Below are 14,283 nucleotides of genomic sequence, written 5' to 3'. Positions count from 1 at the left end.
GTGGTTGGCATTCAACTTATATGTCAAGATGATTAATGCTGATGAAAGAGCTTGTTACTTGAACACTATCTTTAAAGAGGTTACTACAGTTCAAATCTCCAATTGCAAGGCAAGGTTTGCTGAAGAAAGCAAACCATAGCACCAGAGCAGAGATCACTGATCTCCATCACTAGCTCCTCCTCCTGATCTTATGCTAGCCACTATAATCTGCTCTCAGGATCCTGTGATGTAATGAGAAAGGCACAGGGTTGGGAACCGAAGGGCCTGGGTTGAAATCCCAAGCCTGGAATTTACTTGTAGGACTTTTTGAGAATTTGAGTTTGGAGGGAGCTCACTCGTCAGTTAGTCCAATATGCACCTGGAAAAAAATTCTAGACAACTGGTTCTCCTGTTTTTGCTTGGAGATGTGTTTGGCGGTCTGAGCTTTCCCATCTGTAAAATGCAGTTGGACATTGTTGGTTGAAAGTGGTTGGATTAGATCAGGGATTCTTTACCTGGAGCTCAGAAATGAATACCCAAGGGGTCTATGAATAGATTTCAGATGGTCCTTGAATTTGTAAACAGGAAAGGATGACAACTTTAGTTTGATTAAAATCTAAATGAAATTTAGCATTTTCTTCAATTATAAATGTAAACAACAAATAAACAACAAACATTCTGAGAAGGGGTCCATAAGATTCACCAGATCGCCAAAGTGTCCAAGAGACAAAAAATGTTTAAAAGCCCCTGGTCAAGATAATCTTGAGGGTCCCTTCCAGCAACTTCATATCTTCCAAATTTATCAAAAGTCATAAGATCATAGATTTAAAATAGTACCTAAACCTTAATAGGAAGTTTGGTACAATGGGTAGAATTGGCCTTGAAATTTGGAAGTCTTGCCTCTGATTTTATGGTTGTATGATCCTGGGTAAGTCACAAGATTATAGGTTACAGAGCTAGTGCTAATTTGCATTGGTTATATCAACAGATCTACTCCTTATCCCTATCCCAACATACATAAAGAATAACTATTCTTGCAGAATCCAGACATGAGCCTATCAGTGTGTCCAGGTGTGACAAGGATCTGAACCAGGAGCCAGATCCTTTTACAGTATTCCATAATATTGATGAGTCCCAAGAAGCTTAGAAACTCCTGGCTTAACAGATATCTCTTCAGTGCAAGGGACTCATTGTAAAGGGAAGATGGTTTCTGAGAGAGAGCAGCTCAGGACCAGCTACTGTCTCTTTTAATGATTCATATGGCCTTGATTAGAATTCCTTGAGTTTTCAAATATTAAAATATGATTCATTTGGTTTGACTCATTTTAGAATCAGATGATAGTAGGCAGGAAAAGTAAATGTCTGTGCCTTAGGCTATCCTATAAAGACACTGTGAAACTTCTATTTAAACTTCAAGTAAGCAGACTGCCAAATGGTCAATATGAAGAATTCATTGGGAACCATTTGGTAATACATAAAGATTAGCAAAAACAGGAAAAGTTGGGGGAAAGAGGGGGTACAGAAATTTTATGTTTCCTGTAATTTATAGGCAGAGAGCCTGGATCTGTGATTTCATTGGTTTAGGGTGTGTGTGTGTGTGTGTGTGTGTGTGTATAAATTTCATTTAACCAATTTAGGTTGGCACCTTCTCTGAAACTTAAAACCTCAAAGCACTGAGAGGTTATATGATATGTGGGGGGTCACAGACCCAATGTGGAAGGGGCATTATAAGTCATTGAACTCCCATCTCCCAGGTTTTGAAGTTAGTTCTCTAAGCATGCTCTGCTGCCTCTCAGAATTTGCAAATACTTAACTTTGTAAAGGAGTATACATAGTGTATATAGCTAGGACTCAATTCATGGGAAAAATGAATCCCCTGAGGTGGTTGTCTGTATTCAAATTTACACTTTAGGAAGCTATAATTATGTGAAATATGGCAATTAATTAAATATGGTAATTTGAGTAATACAATCACAATATTTGTGGCTGTCAGGGAACTGGCTATATATATTGTAGCCTGACTGAAGAATTTAAATTCCTTATGGTCAGGGACCCTGTATCCTCAAAGACTAGGATAACATTTGACAAACAGGTGACTACAGTAGGAAAAAGGGCAGGGAAGGGGCATTTATATCATATTATCTAATCTGGTAACTAATAAAGATTTCTTTTTTTTTTTTTTGCAAGTTGGTGGAGTTTAGTGATTTGCCCAAGGTCACACAGCTAGGGAATTATTAGGTCCTCCTGACTCCAGGGCTGGTGCTTTGGTCACTATACCACCTAGCTGCCCCTTTGGATTTGATATTTCTTCAGCATGGAAAACTATGTATAAGAATTCCCTTCACTAATACAGACTAGCATCTGTCTCTGAGTCAATCAATCAACAAATTAACTAGACTATTCACAATCAATCAACAAATTCTCTAACAGTTTCCATGCTAGATGTTGGAGGTGAGACAGCAAAAATGAAAGGTCTTATCTCAAAGAACTTGGATACCATAGATCTAAGTGTGTTCATAAAAGTATAAATAGCAAGCATACATAATAAATACAAGACAATTTGAGGGTGACACTACCAGCTATGGAGATCAGGAAAGAACTCAAGTGGAAAATGGCATTTGAGCTTTAGGTTCAAAGAAAGATAGATTTCCAAGAGGGAATGGTGAAGAGAGAGTGCATTGTAGGAATGGGGATTACCTGTTCAAAGGCATGGAGATGGAAGATGAAATTTTTTTGGAAGGAAGAGCAAGTAAGTCAAAGAATCAGTTCTAGAGCAATCAATCACTCAATCAATGGTTGTTATTAGAAGGTCAAAAAAGTTAAGTGACTTTCCCAAGATCACTTAGTTTGTAAATGTCAGAGGTGGAATTTGAACTAAGGTTTTTTTTGGTTTTGGTTTTGGAAACAATTGGGATTAAGTGATTTGCTCAGGGTCACATAGAGTGACTAAGATCAGATTTGAATTCAGGTCTTCCTGATTCCAGATTCATTGTTCTAGCTACTGAGTTACCTAGCTGCTCCAAACTAATGTTTTCTGACTCTGAGCCCTAACTTAATAGGCTGCCTATGCTCTTGTTGAATTGTTGGATGCTTGTTGAGTCAACCTTAAAAATCATACAGGCCAATTTCCTTATATCACATAAGAGGAAACTAGAATCTTGAAAAAACTGCTTTAAGGGTCAGTGCAAAGAGCAGTTGACTTGGAGTCAGAATAAATTTAGGTTCAAATCTTGCCTCTGACACTTAGAGACAATGGGACAATTGGGCAAATCACTTACCATCTCAGATCTCTAAATTCTTCCTCTTTAAGAATGTGAAGGTAACAGCAGTAGCTACTTCATAGTGTTGGTTGACATTGTGTAAAACCTTAATATGCTATATAAATGTTAGCTATTATTAGCTAGTCCTGGGAAGAAATAGCTACCTGGCCTTAGGCAGGAATATAGTTGTCATAAACTTGTCCGTGATTTTTTTTTAGCTATAATTCATCTTCTGTGAAAGGTGGATGAGTGGAAGGAGATGATTCATAAGTGAATTCCGCATTGGTTTCAAGTGCCCATGCTGTTCTGATACCAAGGAGTATATAGCTTTTCCCCTTCCATATTGGAGGATTTGCACCAAAGCATTGGCTAAGGTTCTAACTCTACCTAAAGGACCATGAGAAATCTCACTGCAAATCGGAGTGTTAGCTTATTTCCATTTGCATCCTAAGTGCCTTTCTGTTAATGGCACCCTTGCCATTTATGCTGCAACCATTCACACTGCTTTCAATTTTCATTTGCTGCAGAAAGCTGCTAGTTGGGGTGAAAAAAACAGGTGGCAATTTTTTTTTCAGTCTCCCACTTAATTGTTTTTCAATTCTTGCTTTGCCTTTTTCAGCACTAATGAGGTTAGTTATGCTCTAGCCTTGGAAAAACTGTAGCCCTGTTTCAGAAAGAATACAATCCATCCCCACGGTCCAAGAGCATAATGAATCTTTGGAAATGGCTCAAGTGAAATTTTGCAATAATCTTAATGTTGGTGTTGTTTGACCCTCATTTTTTAAGAAGACCATGACATCAAGCATGTGAATGCCATGACAGGCAAGTGAATTGATTTTAAATGAGGGAGAGTTGGGGAAAGTTTCACTTTCTCCTCTGGAGCCAACTGGGATGACTGCAGATAGCTTTGGATGCAATGGGAGATGCTCAAGGAGATGAGTTAGGTAAAAGGCTAAATAAAGAGACAGGCTGATAATCAAACAAAACAGAGCTCTGATGACTAAGAATCAAACAGTGTCCCAGATTCTGAGCTAACTGAGGGTTCTGAGTTCTTATTCTTCAGTTTTACTTGATTGTGAAACCCTTCTACATTAAACATCATGATTGGTTATTGGGTTTTTGATGGATGACCTCTCATAATGAGGATGCACTGGAGTCAATGAAGGTTTTGAAGTAGACTTAACATTTTTATGGCTTTCTTTTATTTCTACATCCCCTTTATTTGTGAATATCTTTTGCCTCAAATCCATCCCTAATACAGCAAACCATAGAGGAATTAAAAAGAAGGGAAAAGGTCAGAGAAATATGTCAATCAGACAATAAAGGACAAGTACCATGACCATAGTTTCCCTGTCTCTACAAATAAAAGAGGAGGCATTTTTTTAATCTGTGAATTAATTTTTGAGTGACTCCATACATCTGTTCTGACCAACTGTTCTGAAGCTCTGTTAGCTAGATTTTAAAATTATAGTTGTAGATTAAAATAGCAATCTTGGACACAAGGGGTTTAGCATTGGAAGGGTCATTAGCAACTTTCTAGGAAAGAAGAATAAGTTACCTCTGTATACTGGATTTACAAATGCTGGAAGTCTTCAAAAAGGTTGAATGATCAGTTAGTTTCATAGATTTGGAGTAGAAGACCACCCTAGAAGATATTGGTTGAAGCACCCTCTTGAGTTTGTAAATGAGAAAAGTGGGCCAGAGATTAGCTTTCTTTATGCTTGTATTTGTATTCTGATTATTTAGAATAGTGCCTTGAACAAACATAAATATTTGTTGATTTGACTTGATGTTGACCTTCTAAGTTCTGTGAATAGAAGAGAACCTAATGCCTAGAAAGAGGATAGGGGGATAAAGTACCTTTCCCCAGTAAATACTCAAGGATATGAACAAAACTTATATTCAAATAGATTTGAACTCAGGTTTTCCTGACGCCAAGCCCAGGGCTCTCTATCAACTTTATAATGTTGATGTGAATTCCGACTGAACCAGAACAGAGGGGTTAAAGTGATGGGGGAATCCGAAAGAAAATATAGTGAAATTTCAAAACTAAATATTCCTAAAGCACAGATCTATGTCACTCCACTGCTCAAGGAGCTTCAGTGACTCCCTAGTTCCCCCAGGATAAAATAAAAAATTCTTCATTCGGCATTGAAAGTTCTTCAGACTGACTTCTTATTGCTCCAGTCAAAGGCTACATTGGCCTATCTGTTGTCTCCTTTATATATGATTTTAACTCCTACCCCAATCCTTTTGCATGTTATTGCATTGCTTCCTCCCCACTTCTGACTCTTTCCCTCTCTAACTCCCTTCTAGGTTCAACTCAAGTGTTGTCTCCTATAGGAATCATTTTTCTGTTCATAATGACCAATGCTTTCCTTCTCTGAATTTTTTGTATTTTATATTTATTTTACATTCTATATGTAATTTATATTTACTCATATTTTACCCCTTCAGTGAATGTAAACTTAATTCTTAATCTTTGTATCCCTAAAATAGTAACCTCACCTTACTTCTGACCTCCAGTCTCTAATTTCCAACCACTTATTAGACATCTTAAACTCTCCATATCCAGAAAGGAACTCATTATCTTATCTCACAAACTCCTTTTCTCAAATTCCCAATTATTGTTGAGGGCACCACTATCCACTTAGTCACCCAGGCTGACCATCATCCTTTACTCCTTACTCTCATCTCCTATACACAATCAGTGCTCCTGTTGTTTCTATCTTTACAGCATCTCTCCTCTAATGATGCTGCCATATTGGTAGAGTGTTTATCATTTTTGCTCTAGTCTCTTCCTAAAGCACTGGTCACATGTCATACTTCTCTCCTCCCTCCACCTGAGTAAATTTCAGTGGCTTTATATTATCCCCATTATAACATAAAAAATCTTTTTGGCTTTTAAATTCTATCATTATCCAGTTGATCCCTTTAGAATGTAATTAAATCTTACCATCCTCTAAGTACTTTTGTGAACTGGTGATACCATTCATCTTTTTGCAATTCTCCTAGTTTCTCTGGCTTCCTTGCCTTTCAGCAAAAGTCCTCTTCTACAAAAAATCTTTTCTAGTTCATTCCCTCTGAGACCATCCCCCAATTTCTCTCAGTCAGTCAATAAACATTGTGTAAGGCACAGTGCTAAGCATCCAGGATACAAATACAGGCAAAAAAGAGACAGTCCTTGCCCCTGGGAATATGGCATTCTAAAAGAGGAAGATTCACATAAACTGAAAAGAGTGATGGGAAAGAAAGTATCAAAGAGAGGACAGGATGGCACATCTGGATTGCAACCTGGTAAGAAAATGATCTGGGAGTCGAGTTGAAATGGGACTAGGAGTTATATGGGGGTGAGAGGCATTAAAGATACATCGCGATGTGAATTCCAGGGCTGAAGTGATTTTCCAGTATAATGAATTTTCTGGGGTATAATGGAGCAGACCAGATTACAACTTGTAAAAATATTATTGTATGAAGTTATTTGCATATTGTCTCCCACTGTTTTTGGCATTTCTTTGTATCTCTAGACTCTAGAACCTGCCTGGCACATGTTTAATAAAGGGACACTGTAGGTACATTGGAGATACTTAATAAATACTTGCAGAATTAAATTGAATAAAGGACTTTCACTCCCCTGTCTCAAGTTTCATGTAGATTTTTCTTGTGATTAAAACTATTAGCTAATCGTATTCCATGTGCTAATCCAATTAAAAAACCAAAAGCCTTTGAAAAACACCATAGAGTTTTTCAATATTAGAACTCAAGTACAAATAATAGACTTGTCTCCTTCTAAACTAGCTCTGCTGCCATGTTCTTGGTTCAGAAAGTGCATCCATTCCCTCCAAATTCAGCTTCTCAGGAAGCATTATTTCCATAAGTTGAAGGTTAATAGAATCAGGCAACATGACCTAGGGAAAGAAGGATTGAGCAAGAAAAAAAGAGGGGAGAGGGGAAAGTGGACAGACATAATTCCAATAATTATTTAAAAGCATGAAGAATAAAAGAAAGTTATTGGATTTTGATCATAAGAGAATGGCATGGAGCTTTTAAATTGTAGAGAAAAGGAGAAAGAAAATGAAAGTAAAGTTGGCCATCATTCCTCCCTGCACTTTTTCTTCCTCTGAGTAAAACATCCACAGTTTTTCTACCAGTCCTCATAATAAGTAATGCTATATGTGAGATTGAAGCAGATAACAGCAAAAAGCAGAGAGATACATGAGAAGTATCTCAATAACTATTTGAATAATGCAAAGACTATAGAGTAGGGGTTATTAACTTTTTCTGTGTCATGGACACCTTTTAAAACCCTATGGAGTTCCCTCATGGAATATTTTTAAGAGAATAACATAAAATATGTAGACTTTCAAATTGCAATTACATTTAAATATAATTTAACTATTTTAAAATATATAATTAAAAAATTTTTAAAGTACATGGACTCCCTGAAATTCATTCACACAGTCCTTATGTTGAGAGCCCATCATATAGAGGTCAGGATGGCTCTGGAGAATTTCAGAAATAATTCTGCTTCATAGGAGATATGAGGAATACCATAATTCTACTTCATAGGAGAGATGAAGAATTCAGCCTGGCAAACAACAGCCTGGAAAGCAACAATATTAAAGTTCATGGGTACATGGGCACTAATGCTCCAGAGTAAATTCAACCAAGAGGGGTTGGTGCACTGATTTGAGAGCATCCATTAGTGAAACCTATCTGGCAGAAAGAAGCAGCAGGTATGTAATGATCTTGCTTTTAAAAAAATCATCAGAGAGAGAGAGAGAGAGAGAGAGAGAGAGAGAGAGAGAGAGAGAGAGAGAGAGAGAGAGAGAGAAACCCCAAGGAATGGATATTATGTGTTGACAATTTAAGATCAGCAGATGCTTGAAAACAACAGGTGCAGGGTGATAGTCAATGTATATTGTGGCATTTAACAGCAGACATGAGACAATAGGGAGACATACCCAGCAGGACTCAAGGGCTGAAATGGGAACATGTGTGATTACGTAACAAAGGAATAACGGAAAGCACTAAGCCCTGGGGTGGGACAAAGGAGAAGGTAAATGAGAGCTGTGAGCTCTGAAAGTCTCCCCTTCTCTGTTTCTAGCTTCAGATTTCCTTGTGGCCCATTTGACTGTTTGCTATTGGTTTAGTTTTCCAAGAAATTTAAGTTGTAAAGAGGGGATTGAATAATTCATTAAGACAAACTAAATAGGGGCGGCTAGGTGGCACAGTGGATAGAGCACTGGCCCTGGAGTCAGTAGTACCTGAGTTCAAATCCAGCCTCAGACACATAACAATTACCTAGCTGTGTGACCTTGGGCAAGCCACTTAACCCCACTACCTTGCAAAAAACTAAAAAGAAAAGAAAAAGAAAAGCTAAATAGTGTAGGGACAACTTCTGTGAAAGAGTCAACTCTTTTGGACTTTATATTATACTGAATTTTAAAGGTAAATAAACAGTATGTCATGATAAAAGAGTGCCTGACAATATTATTCTTGAGTTTTCCTCTGAGGTAATCTTCAGTTTCAGGGTGCTTTGGTAAACATCACTGATTTTTTCATTAATGCCCTTTCATTATTCTTTGCTCAATGCTGTGTGTGCGTATCCATATGTACACACATTTCCATATACTTATGCTTACATGTGTATACATACATTATTTGTCTCCATGTTGTTTCTCCCAGGAAAATGTAAGCTTACTCCAGAATAAAGACTTTTATCTTTGTCTTTGTAGCCCTAGCAATGGGCACTACTTGGGGATGTAGTAAGTGTTTAATAAATGATTCTTGCTTGAATGATTATATCTTTAAAGCTTCCATGCATGGTAAATAGTTCAGGGGAAAAGGGCACTTTCCTTTCTCTTAGCTATGAAACTTGCCTAAATTTTCACAAAATGGACCCAGAGAGGTACCCTGTAATTGACACACCTGTCATAGAAAACAGTGAGTCCCCCTGTTGTTGTAGATTCATTTCAGTTGGGTCCAATTCTTCATGACCACATTTGGAGTTTTCTTGACAAAGACACTGGAGGAGTTTGCCATTTCCTTCTTTATAGATGAGAAAATGGAGGCAAACAGGATTAAGTGACTTGCCCAGAGTCACATGACTAGGAAATGTATGAGGACAGATTTGAACTAGCTTCTTTACTCTAGATTCAGTGCTTTATCCACTGTGCTCCCTAACTGCCTCTGAGTCCTCATACAAGTTGTACACTTTTAACTTAATGAGGGAAACCAGTAAAACTTTTCATGGAAGAGCAAGGGAAAACAGTCATATACAGTAGCTTCATTAGAGGAGGTCAATGAGTTCGTTATTAGCCTCGGTGCAAAACATAACCTTGCAAATATCCCATCCTGAATATTAGGGCAACTGATTTGCTCTGAGTCACTAGATTTTAGGATTTAGAGTTATGAGACCTTAGAGATCATTTACCCTTATTCCATTATTTTACAGATATGGAAACTGAGGTCCAGACAAGGGAAGAAATTTGTCCAGGGTGGTCTAAATTTTTATCTACGTAGTAACAGAGTTTAGATTCAACCCTGTCTTTTTTTAACCATGATGGAAAAAAATGATGTGATCATCAGAGACACTCAACAAATACTCAAACTGTATCAAAGGGGATATTTATTACTTACACAATTCACTGATAACAATAACTGACACTTATTTCATCCTTGAAAGCTTATTATGCACTTTGTTCCAACAGTTCTATGAGGCAGGTAATGTAAACTTTATTAAACCTACAGACTCAGAAATATTACATCATATGCCTGAAGAATCATAGATTTAGAGTTAGAGGGGATCTTAAAGGGTGTTTATTGCCTTTAGACTATAGATTTAGGGCCAGAAGTGACTTTAAAGATCATCTAGTCTCATTCCTCTTTTTTTGAGAAATGAGAAAATTGAGACGCAGAGAGCTTAAATGACTTTTCCAAGAACATATAAGTAAGTAAACAAAAGATACAGGATATCATTCCAGGTGCTTTGATCCCAAAGACAGCAGCACCCTCTTTTATGATATCAAATTTCCTTCCCATACATTTCTTAGCAAACCAGTCTGTTGTCAAGTGAACAAGTCACATAGGCAGAGCTGAGATCTTAACCTTGGTCTGTTGAATTCATATCTAGAGTATAGCAAATGCTGGGATGAGGACTAGAACCCAGATCTTCTGATTTCACATACCATCTGCTAGACATCTCAACTATCCTGCTAGCACATGGCTAGTGTATGTTGTAGTTGGAAAAGAAGAGTTTCTGAAGCTTCTACTTCTGAATTGGAGCAGATCCCCTTTACCTCTTGTATACTCCACCTCTTCTTTCTCATCTTCTTCCTCCAACCCAAAGCTTATAAAGGATACTTTCTTTTCATATACATATCTTGTATATTTATTTCTTTTAAGGATTATTTTATTTTTATACAGAACTATACAAATACCAAATAAAATGAACATTTCCATTTACACAGCAGAATTAAAACAGGAGGAAAAAGAAACTGAACTGTGAATTTCTATCTTCTTTCCCTCCCTTCTTTTCTTCGTATTCCAACTTTTGCCATAAATGCCCTTATTCATTTCCCCATTCATCTCCAGTGAAAAACAACAAAAATGCACATATATATTTTTATAAATATGTATGTATATGTATATAAACAGATATACAATACATATATACATGCATACATATACACTTTTGTGCATATCTCTCTCTCTCTCTCTCTCTCTCTCTCTCTATCTATCTATCTATTTATCTATCTATCTATTATCTATTGTCAAACAGGATGAATTCTTTAATTTACCATGCCTGAAAATGTTGCTTTTAAATGGGAAATATGCCTTTTAAAGGGGAGAGCACAGAAGAGAGAAGGAAGAAATACCATTAGCTTTGCAAATATTTTTTTCTTACAAAATTACTGGCCTTTTATTATTTGGTTAAAAAAGTGATTGCAAAGGAAAAGCTCTGATTTTGAACATCATGATTTTGGAGTTAGAGAAAACCCGGATCTTTAGCTATGTCTGTCAACAGATACTGGGGTAAGTATCTCTTCTTTACTGACTGATCATACAGCTGTGGGAGCTCGAAATTTCAGAAGGAAATTTTGGAGTCTTGGAAGAAAATTTAGAGGTCATCTTCAATACCAAATGTATCAAATCCTTGAAATCCTTGACCAATGGTGCATGATATTATTAAAAAAACAGACTGTCTCTAGAGTCAGGGGAATGGGGTTGAAATCCTAAACCTGTTATGCAATTTGTGATCCTCAGCAAGACTTTATTTTTTAATTTTTATTTATTTAAGTCAATGGGGTTTGAGTGATTTACCCAAGGTTACACAGCTAGGCAATTATTAAGTGTCTGAGGCTGGATTTGAACCCAGGTTCCTCCTAACTCCAGGGTCGGTGCTCTATCCACTATGCGACCTAGCTGCCTTTAGCAAGACTCTTAAGCTTCTTGGGCCTCAACTTCCTCACATGAGGCAATCAGGGTTAAGTGACTTGCCCAGGGTCACAAAGCTAATATGTGTCTAAGTTGGGATTTGAATTCAGATCCTCTTGACTCCAGAGCTGGTGCTCCACCCACTATGCCACCTAGTTGCCCCAAAAGAGACTGGTCTAAATGATTTCTGAGTTGATTTTAGTTCTAGGTCTATGATCCTATGCTTGATCATTACTTGAATATTCCTAGTTTTTGAGTACCTGTTGTCTTAAATTTCATTTTAGGGGGTGGCTAGGTGGTGTAGTGTATAGAGCACTGGCCCTGGAGTCAAGAGTACCTGAGTTCAAATCCGACCTCAGACACTTAATAATTAGCTAGTTGTGTGGCCTTGGGCAAGCCACTTAACCCCATTTGCCTTGCAAAAACCTAAAAAAAAATTTCATTTTAAATTTCATCTCCAATAACTGCTACTTTTTTTTCTTATATTGAAACAAAATTTTTCTTCTAACTTTGAAAATTAGGATATAAATCTTAATTCTGCCCTTTAGAGCTAAATAGAATGTCTAATTTCTCTTTTCCATGAAAGGCTTATAAATATTTAATATAGTAGCAATTAATGTCTTTCTGTGTCTTCTCTTATTCTAGCTACATATCACCAGTTCTTTCAGCTAATTTTCGCATTATGTTTCTACTCATCTTTTAGTCACCCTTCTTTGGACACATTCCAGGTTTGCAAATATAGAAACTAGAACTGGAAACAATACTCCAGATGTGATTTGATCAAAACAGAGCACAGTCTCATGACTTCTCCATCTTGTTCTGGATGCTGAGTTTAGTGAAATAGTGAATCAGAGTAATAGTCTTATGGGGAGTGGTATGTTCATTTCCCAAGCTCACAGAAAAAAGAGAATAACATAAAAATATACATACAAAAACCTATCTAATGGACTGAGAATGTAGAGCTGTACTGAACAGATCTGAGACAGTGGAAATGGGGGCAGCTAGGTGGCCCAGGGAACTCTTAGCCTAGAAGCTCCCTTCATTGATGCAGATCACCAGCAACCCTTGTAACTTTTCATATTTGAGACTGATCTGGGTTCTGGGCAATGAAGTAACTTGTTCATGCTCATAGAGCTGGTATGTGTCAGAGATAGAACTTGAACGCAGGTGTTCCTGACTCCATGAGTGGCTTTTTCTCCACCATATCAATGTGATTGTCCATTGTAATTCAATTCAATGAATGCTTATTAAGAAACTAGCCTCGGGGCAGTGAGGTGGTGCAGTAGATAGAGCACTGGCCCTGGAGTCAGGAGTGCCTGAGTTCAAATCCAGCCTCAGACACTTAAATAATTATCTAGCTGTGTGGCCTTGGGCAAGCCACTTAACCCCATTGCCTTGCAAAAAAAAAAAAACACGAAATAAAAAAAGAATCTACCCTCTTTTTCCAATGACTGGCAGAGAGGAGCCCATACAATACCTGGATTCACAGTGAAGAATGAATCAGCAGAAGTTCATGCAGATCCTGGCTGCCTTTCTCCAAAAGTCAGGAAATGGGGGGCAACTAGGAGGCCCAGTAGATAGAGGACCAACCCTGGAGTCAGGAGGACCTGAGTTCCAATTTGACCTCAGATACTTACTAGCTGTATGACCTTGGGCAAGTCACTTAATCTCTCAAAAAAAAGGTTAGGAAAGTCTCCTAATGGATGGTCACAGTCAAATTAGGCATACCTAAGGTCTATATATCCAAGCACAAAACAAAAAAACACAGCAACTTCTATCAGACAACCTGACTTACCGGCAGGGCAAGATCCGTACCACATCATTGGGTTTGTAGCCTTCAATACAAACTGCACAATTATCGAAGTCGGGCTCAGTTTCCTATAACAAAGAGAATAGATTAACCTGTTTCTTTAGTTTAGTTTAACCTTCTTTTGTAGATATAAATGATATTTTAAGCCAAGTTATTGTGGACAATCCACTCCATTCTACAAAGGATCTTCAAAAGAAAGTGCAATGGGGCCTGGGCTGGTTTTCTGAATATGCAGTTTGCCATATATTTGCTTCTTCTACCCTTCAACCTTTACCCCATAACCCATAAGTTCTGCGTATTGCCAATCTTTTCATAATGAAACCACTTTGTCTACTATAAAAACCATCTTTGTTATATTCTGGTCTTTTGGATACTTGCAAGGCTATTCATTTTTCCCAAGTTCTTCTCCTTCCCACCAGGAAGAGGTAGGCAGTGACTTTAGCATAAGTCTACTCCAAAAATGGCAGCTGGGAAAGTTACCTTGTCACCCTTCTTGATGGTCCTGACCTGAAGCTTACTGATAGCTTTCTTTGCAGCATCTCCCAGTCGACGCTGAAAAAGGTTAAAAAAAAAAAGAAATAGCTTGTTAGTCATAAAGGCACAGACCTTTAGGCTCTTTTTAAATGTTTTTAAATAAACCAAAGCCAGATACCATGAAATCATGGAAGGAAAGAAAAAGGCAAAAAAAAAAAAAAAGGAGAGAAGAGGAAATCGTTCCTATGAAGAATGGCTGCATTGAGAGAAAGACTGAAAGTTACATCCATTCTACACCCTTCAGAGATGTGACTCCTGTTG

At 37.5% G+C, this 14,283-nt stretch overlaps 1 protein-coding gene across 3 annotated transcripts in view; it reads right to left on the bottom strand.

Annotated features, from left to right (window-relative positions):
* The window catches only part of RNF150 (ring finger protein 150), a 329,973-nt gene that overhangs the window by 84,237 nt on the left and 231,453 nt on the right, over positions 1-14,283 (bottom strand). For all 3 annotated transcript variants that reach the window (XM_074229254.1, XM_074229255.1, XM_074229256.1), the window contains 2 exons: positions 13,969-14,040; positions 13,474-13,556 (listed from right to left, as the gene is read on the bottom strand). In XM_074229254.1, coding sequence (XP_074085355.1) covers positions 13,474-13,556; positions 13,969-14,040 — 155 coding nt within the window. The remainder of the gene's footprint in view (positions 1-13,473; positions 13,557-13,968; positions 14,041-14,283) is intronic.

This window comes from Macrotis lagotis, chromosome 3, assembly GCF_037893015.1.
Source record: "Macrotis lagotis isolate mMagLag1 chromosome 3, bilby.v1.9.chrom.fasta, whole genome shotgun sequence".
In the NCBI taxonomy this organism is placed as follows: domain Eukaryota; kingdom Metazoa; phylum Chordata; class Mammalia; order Peramelemorphia; family Peramelidae; genus Macrotis; species Macrotis lagotis.
Note: the sequence above shows the minus strand (reverse complement) of the source record. Positions and strands in the feature narration are given on the sequence as shown.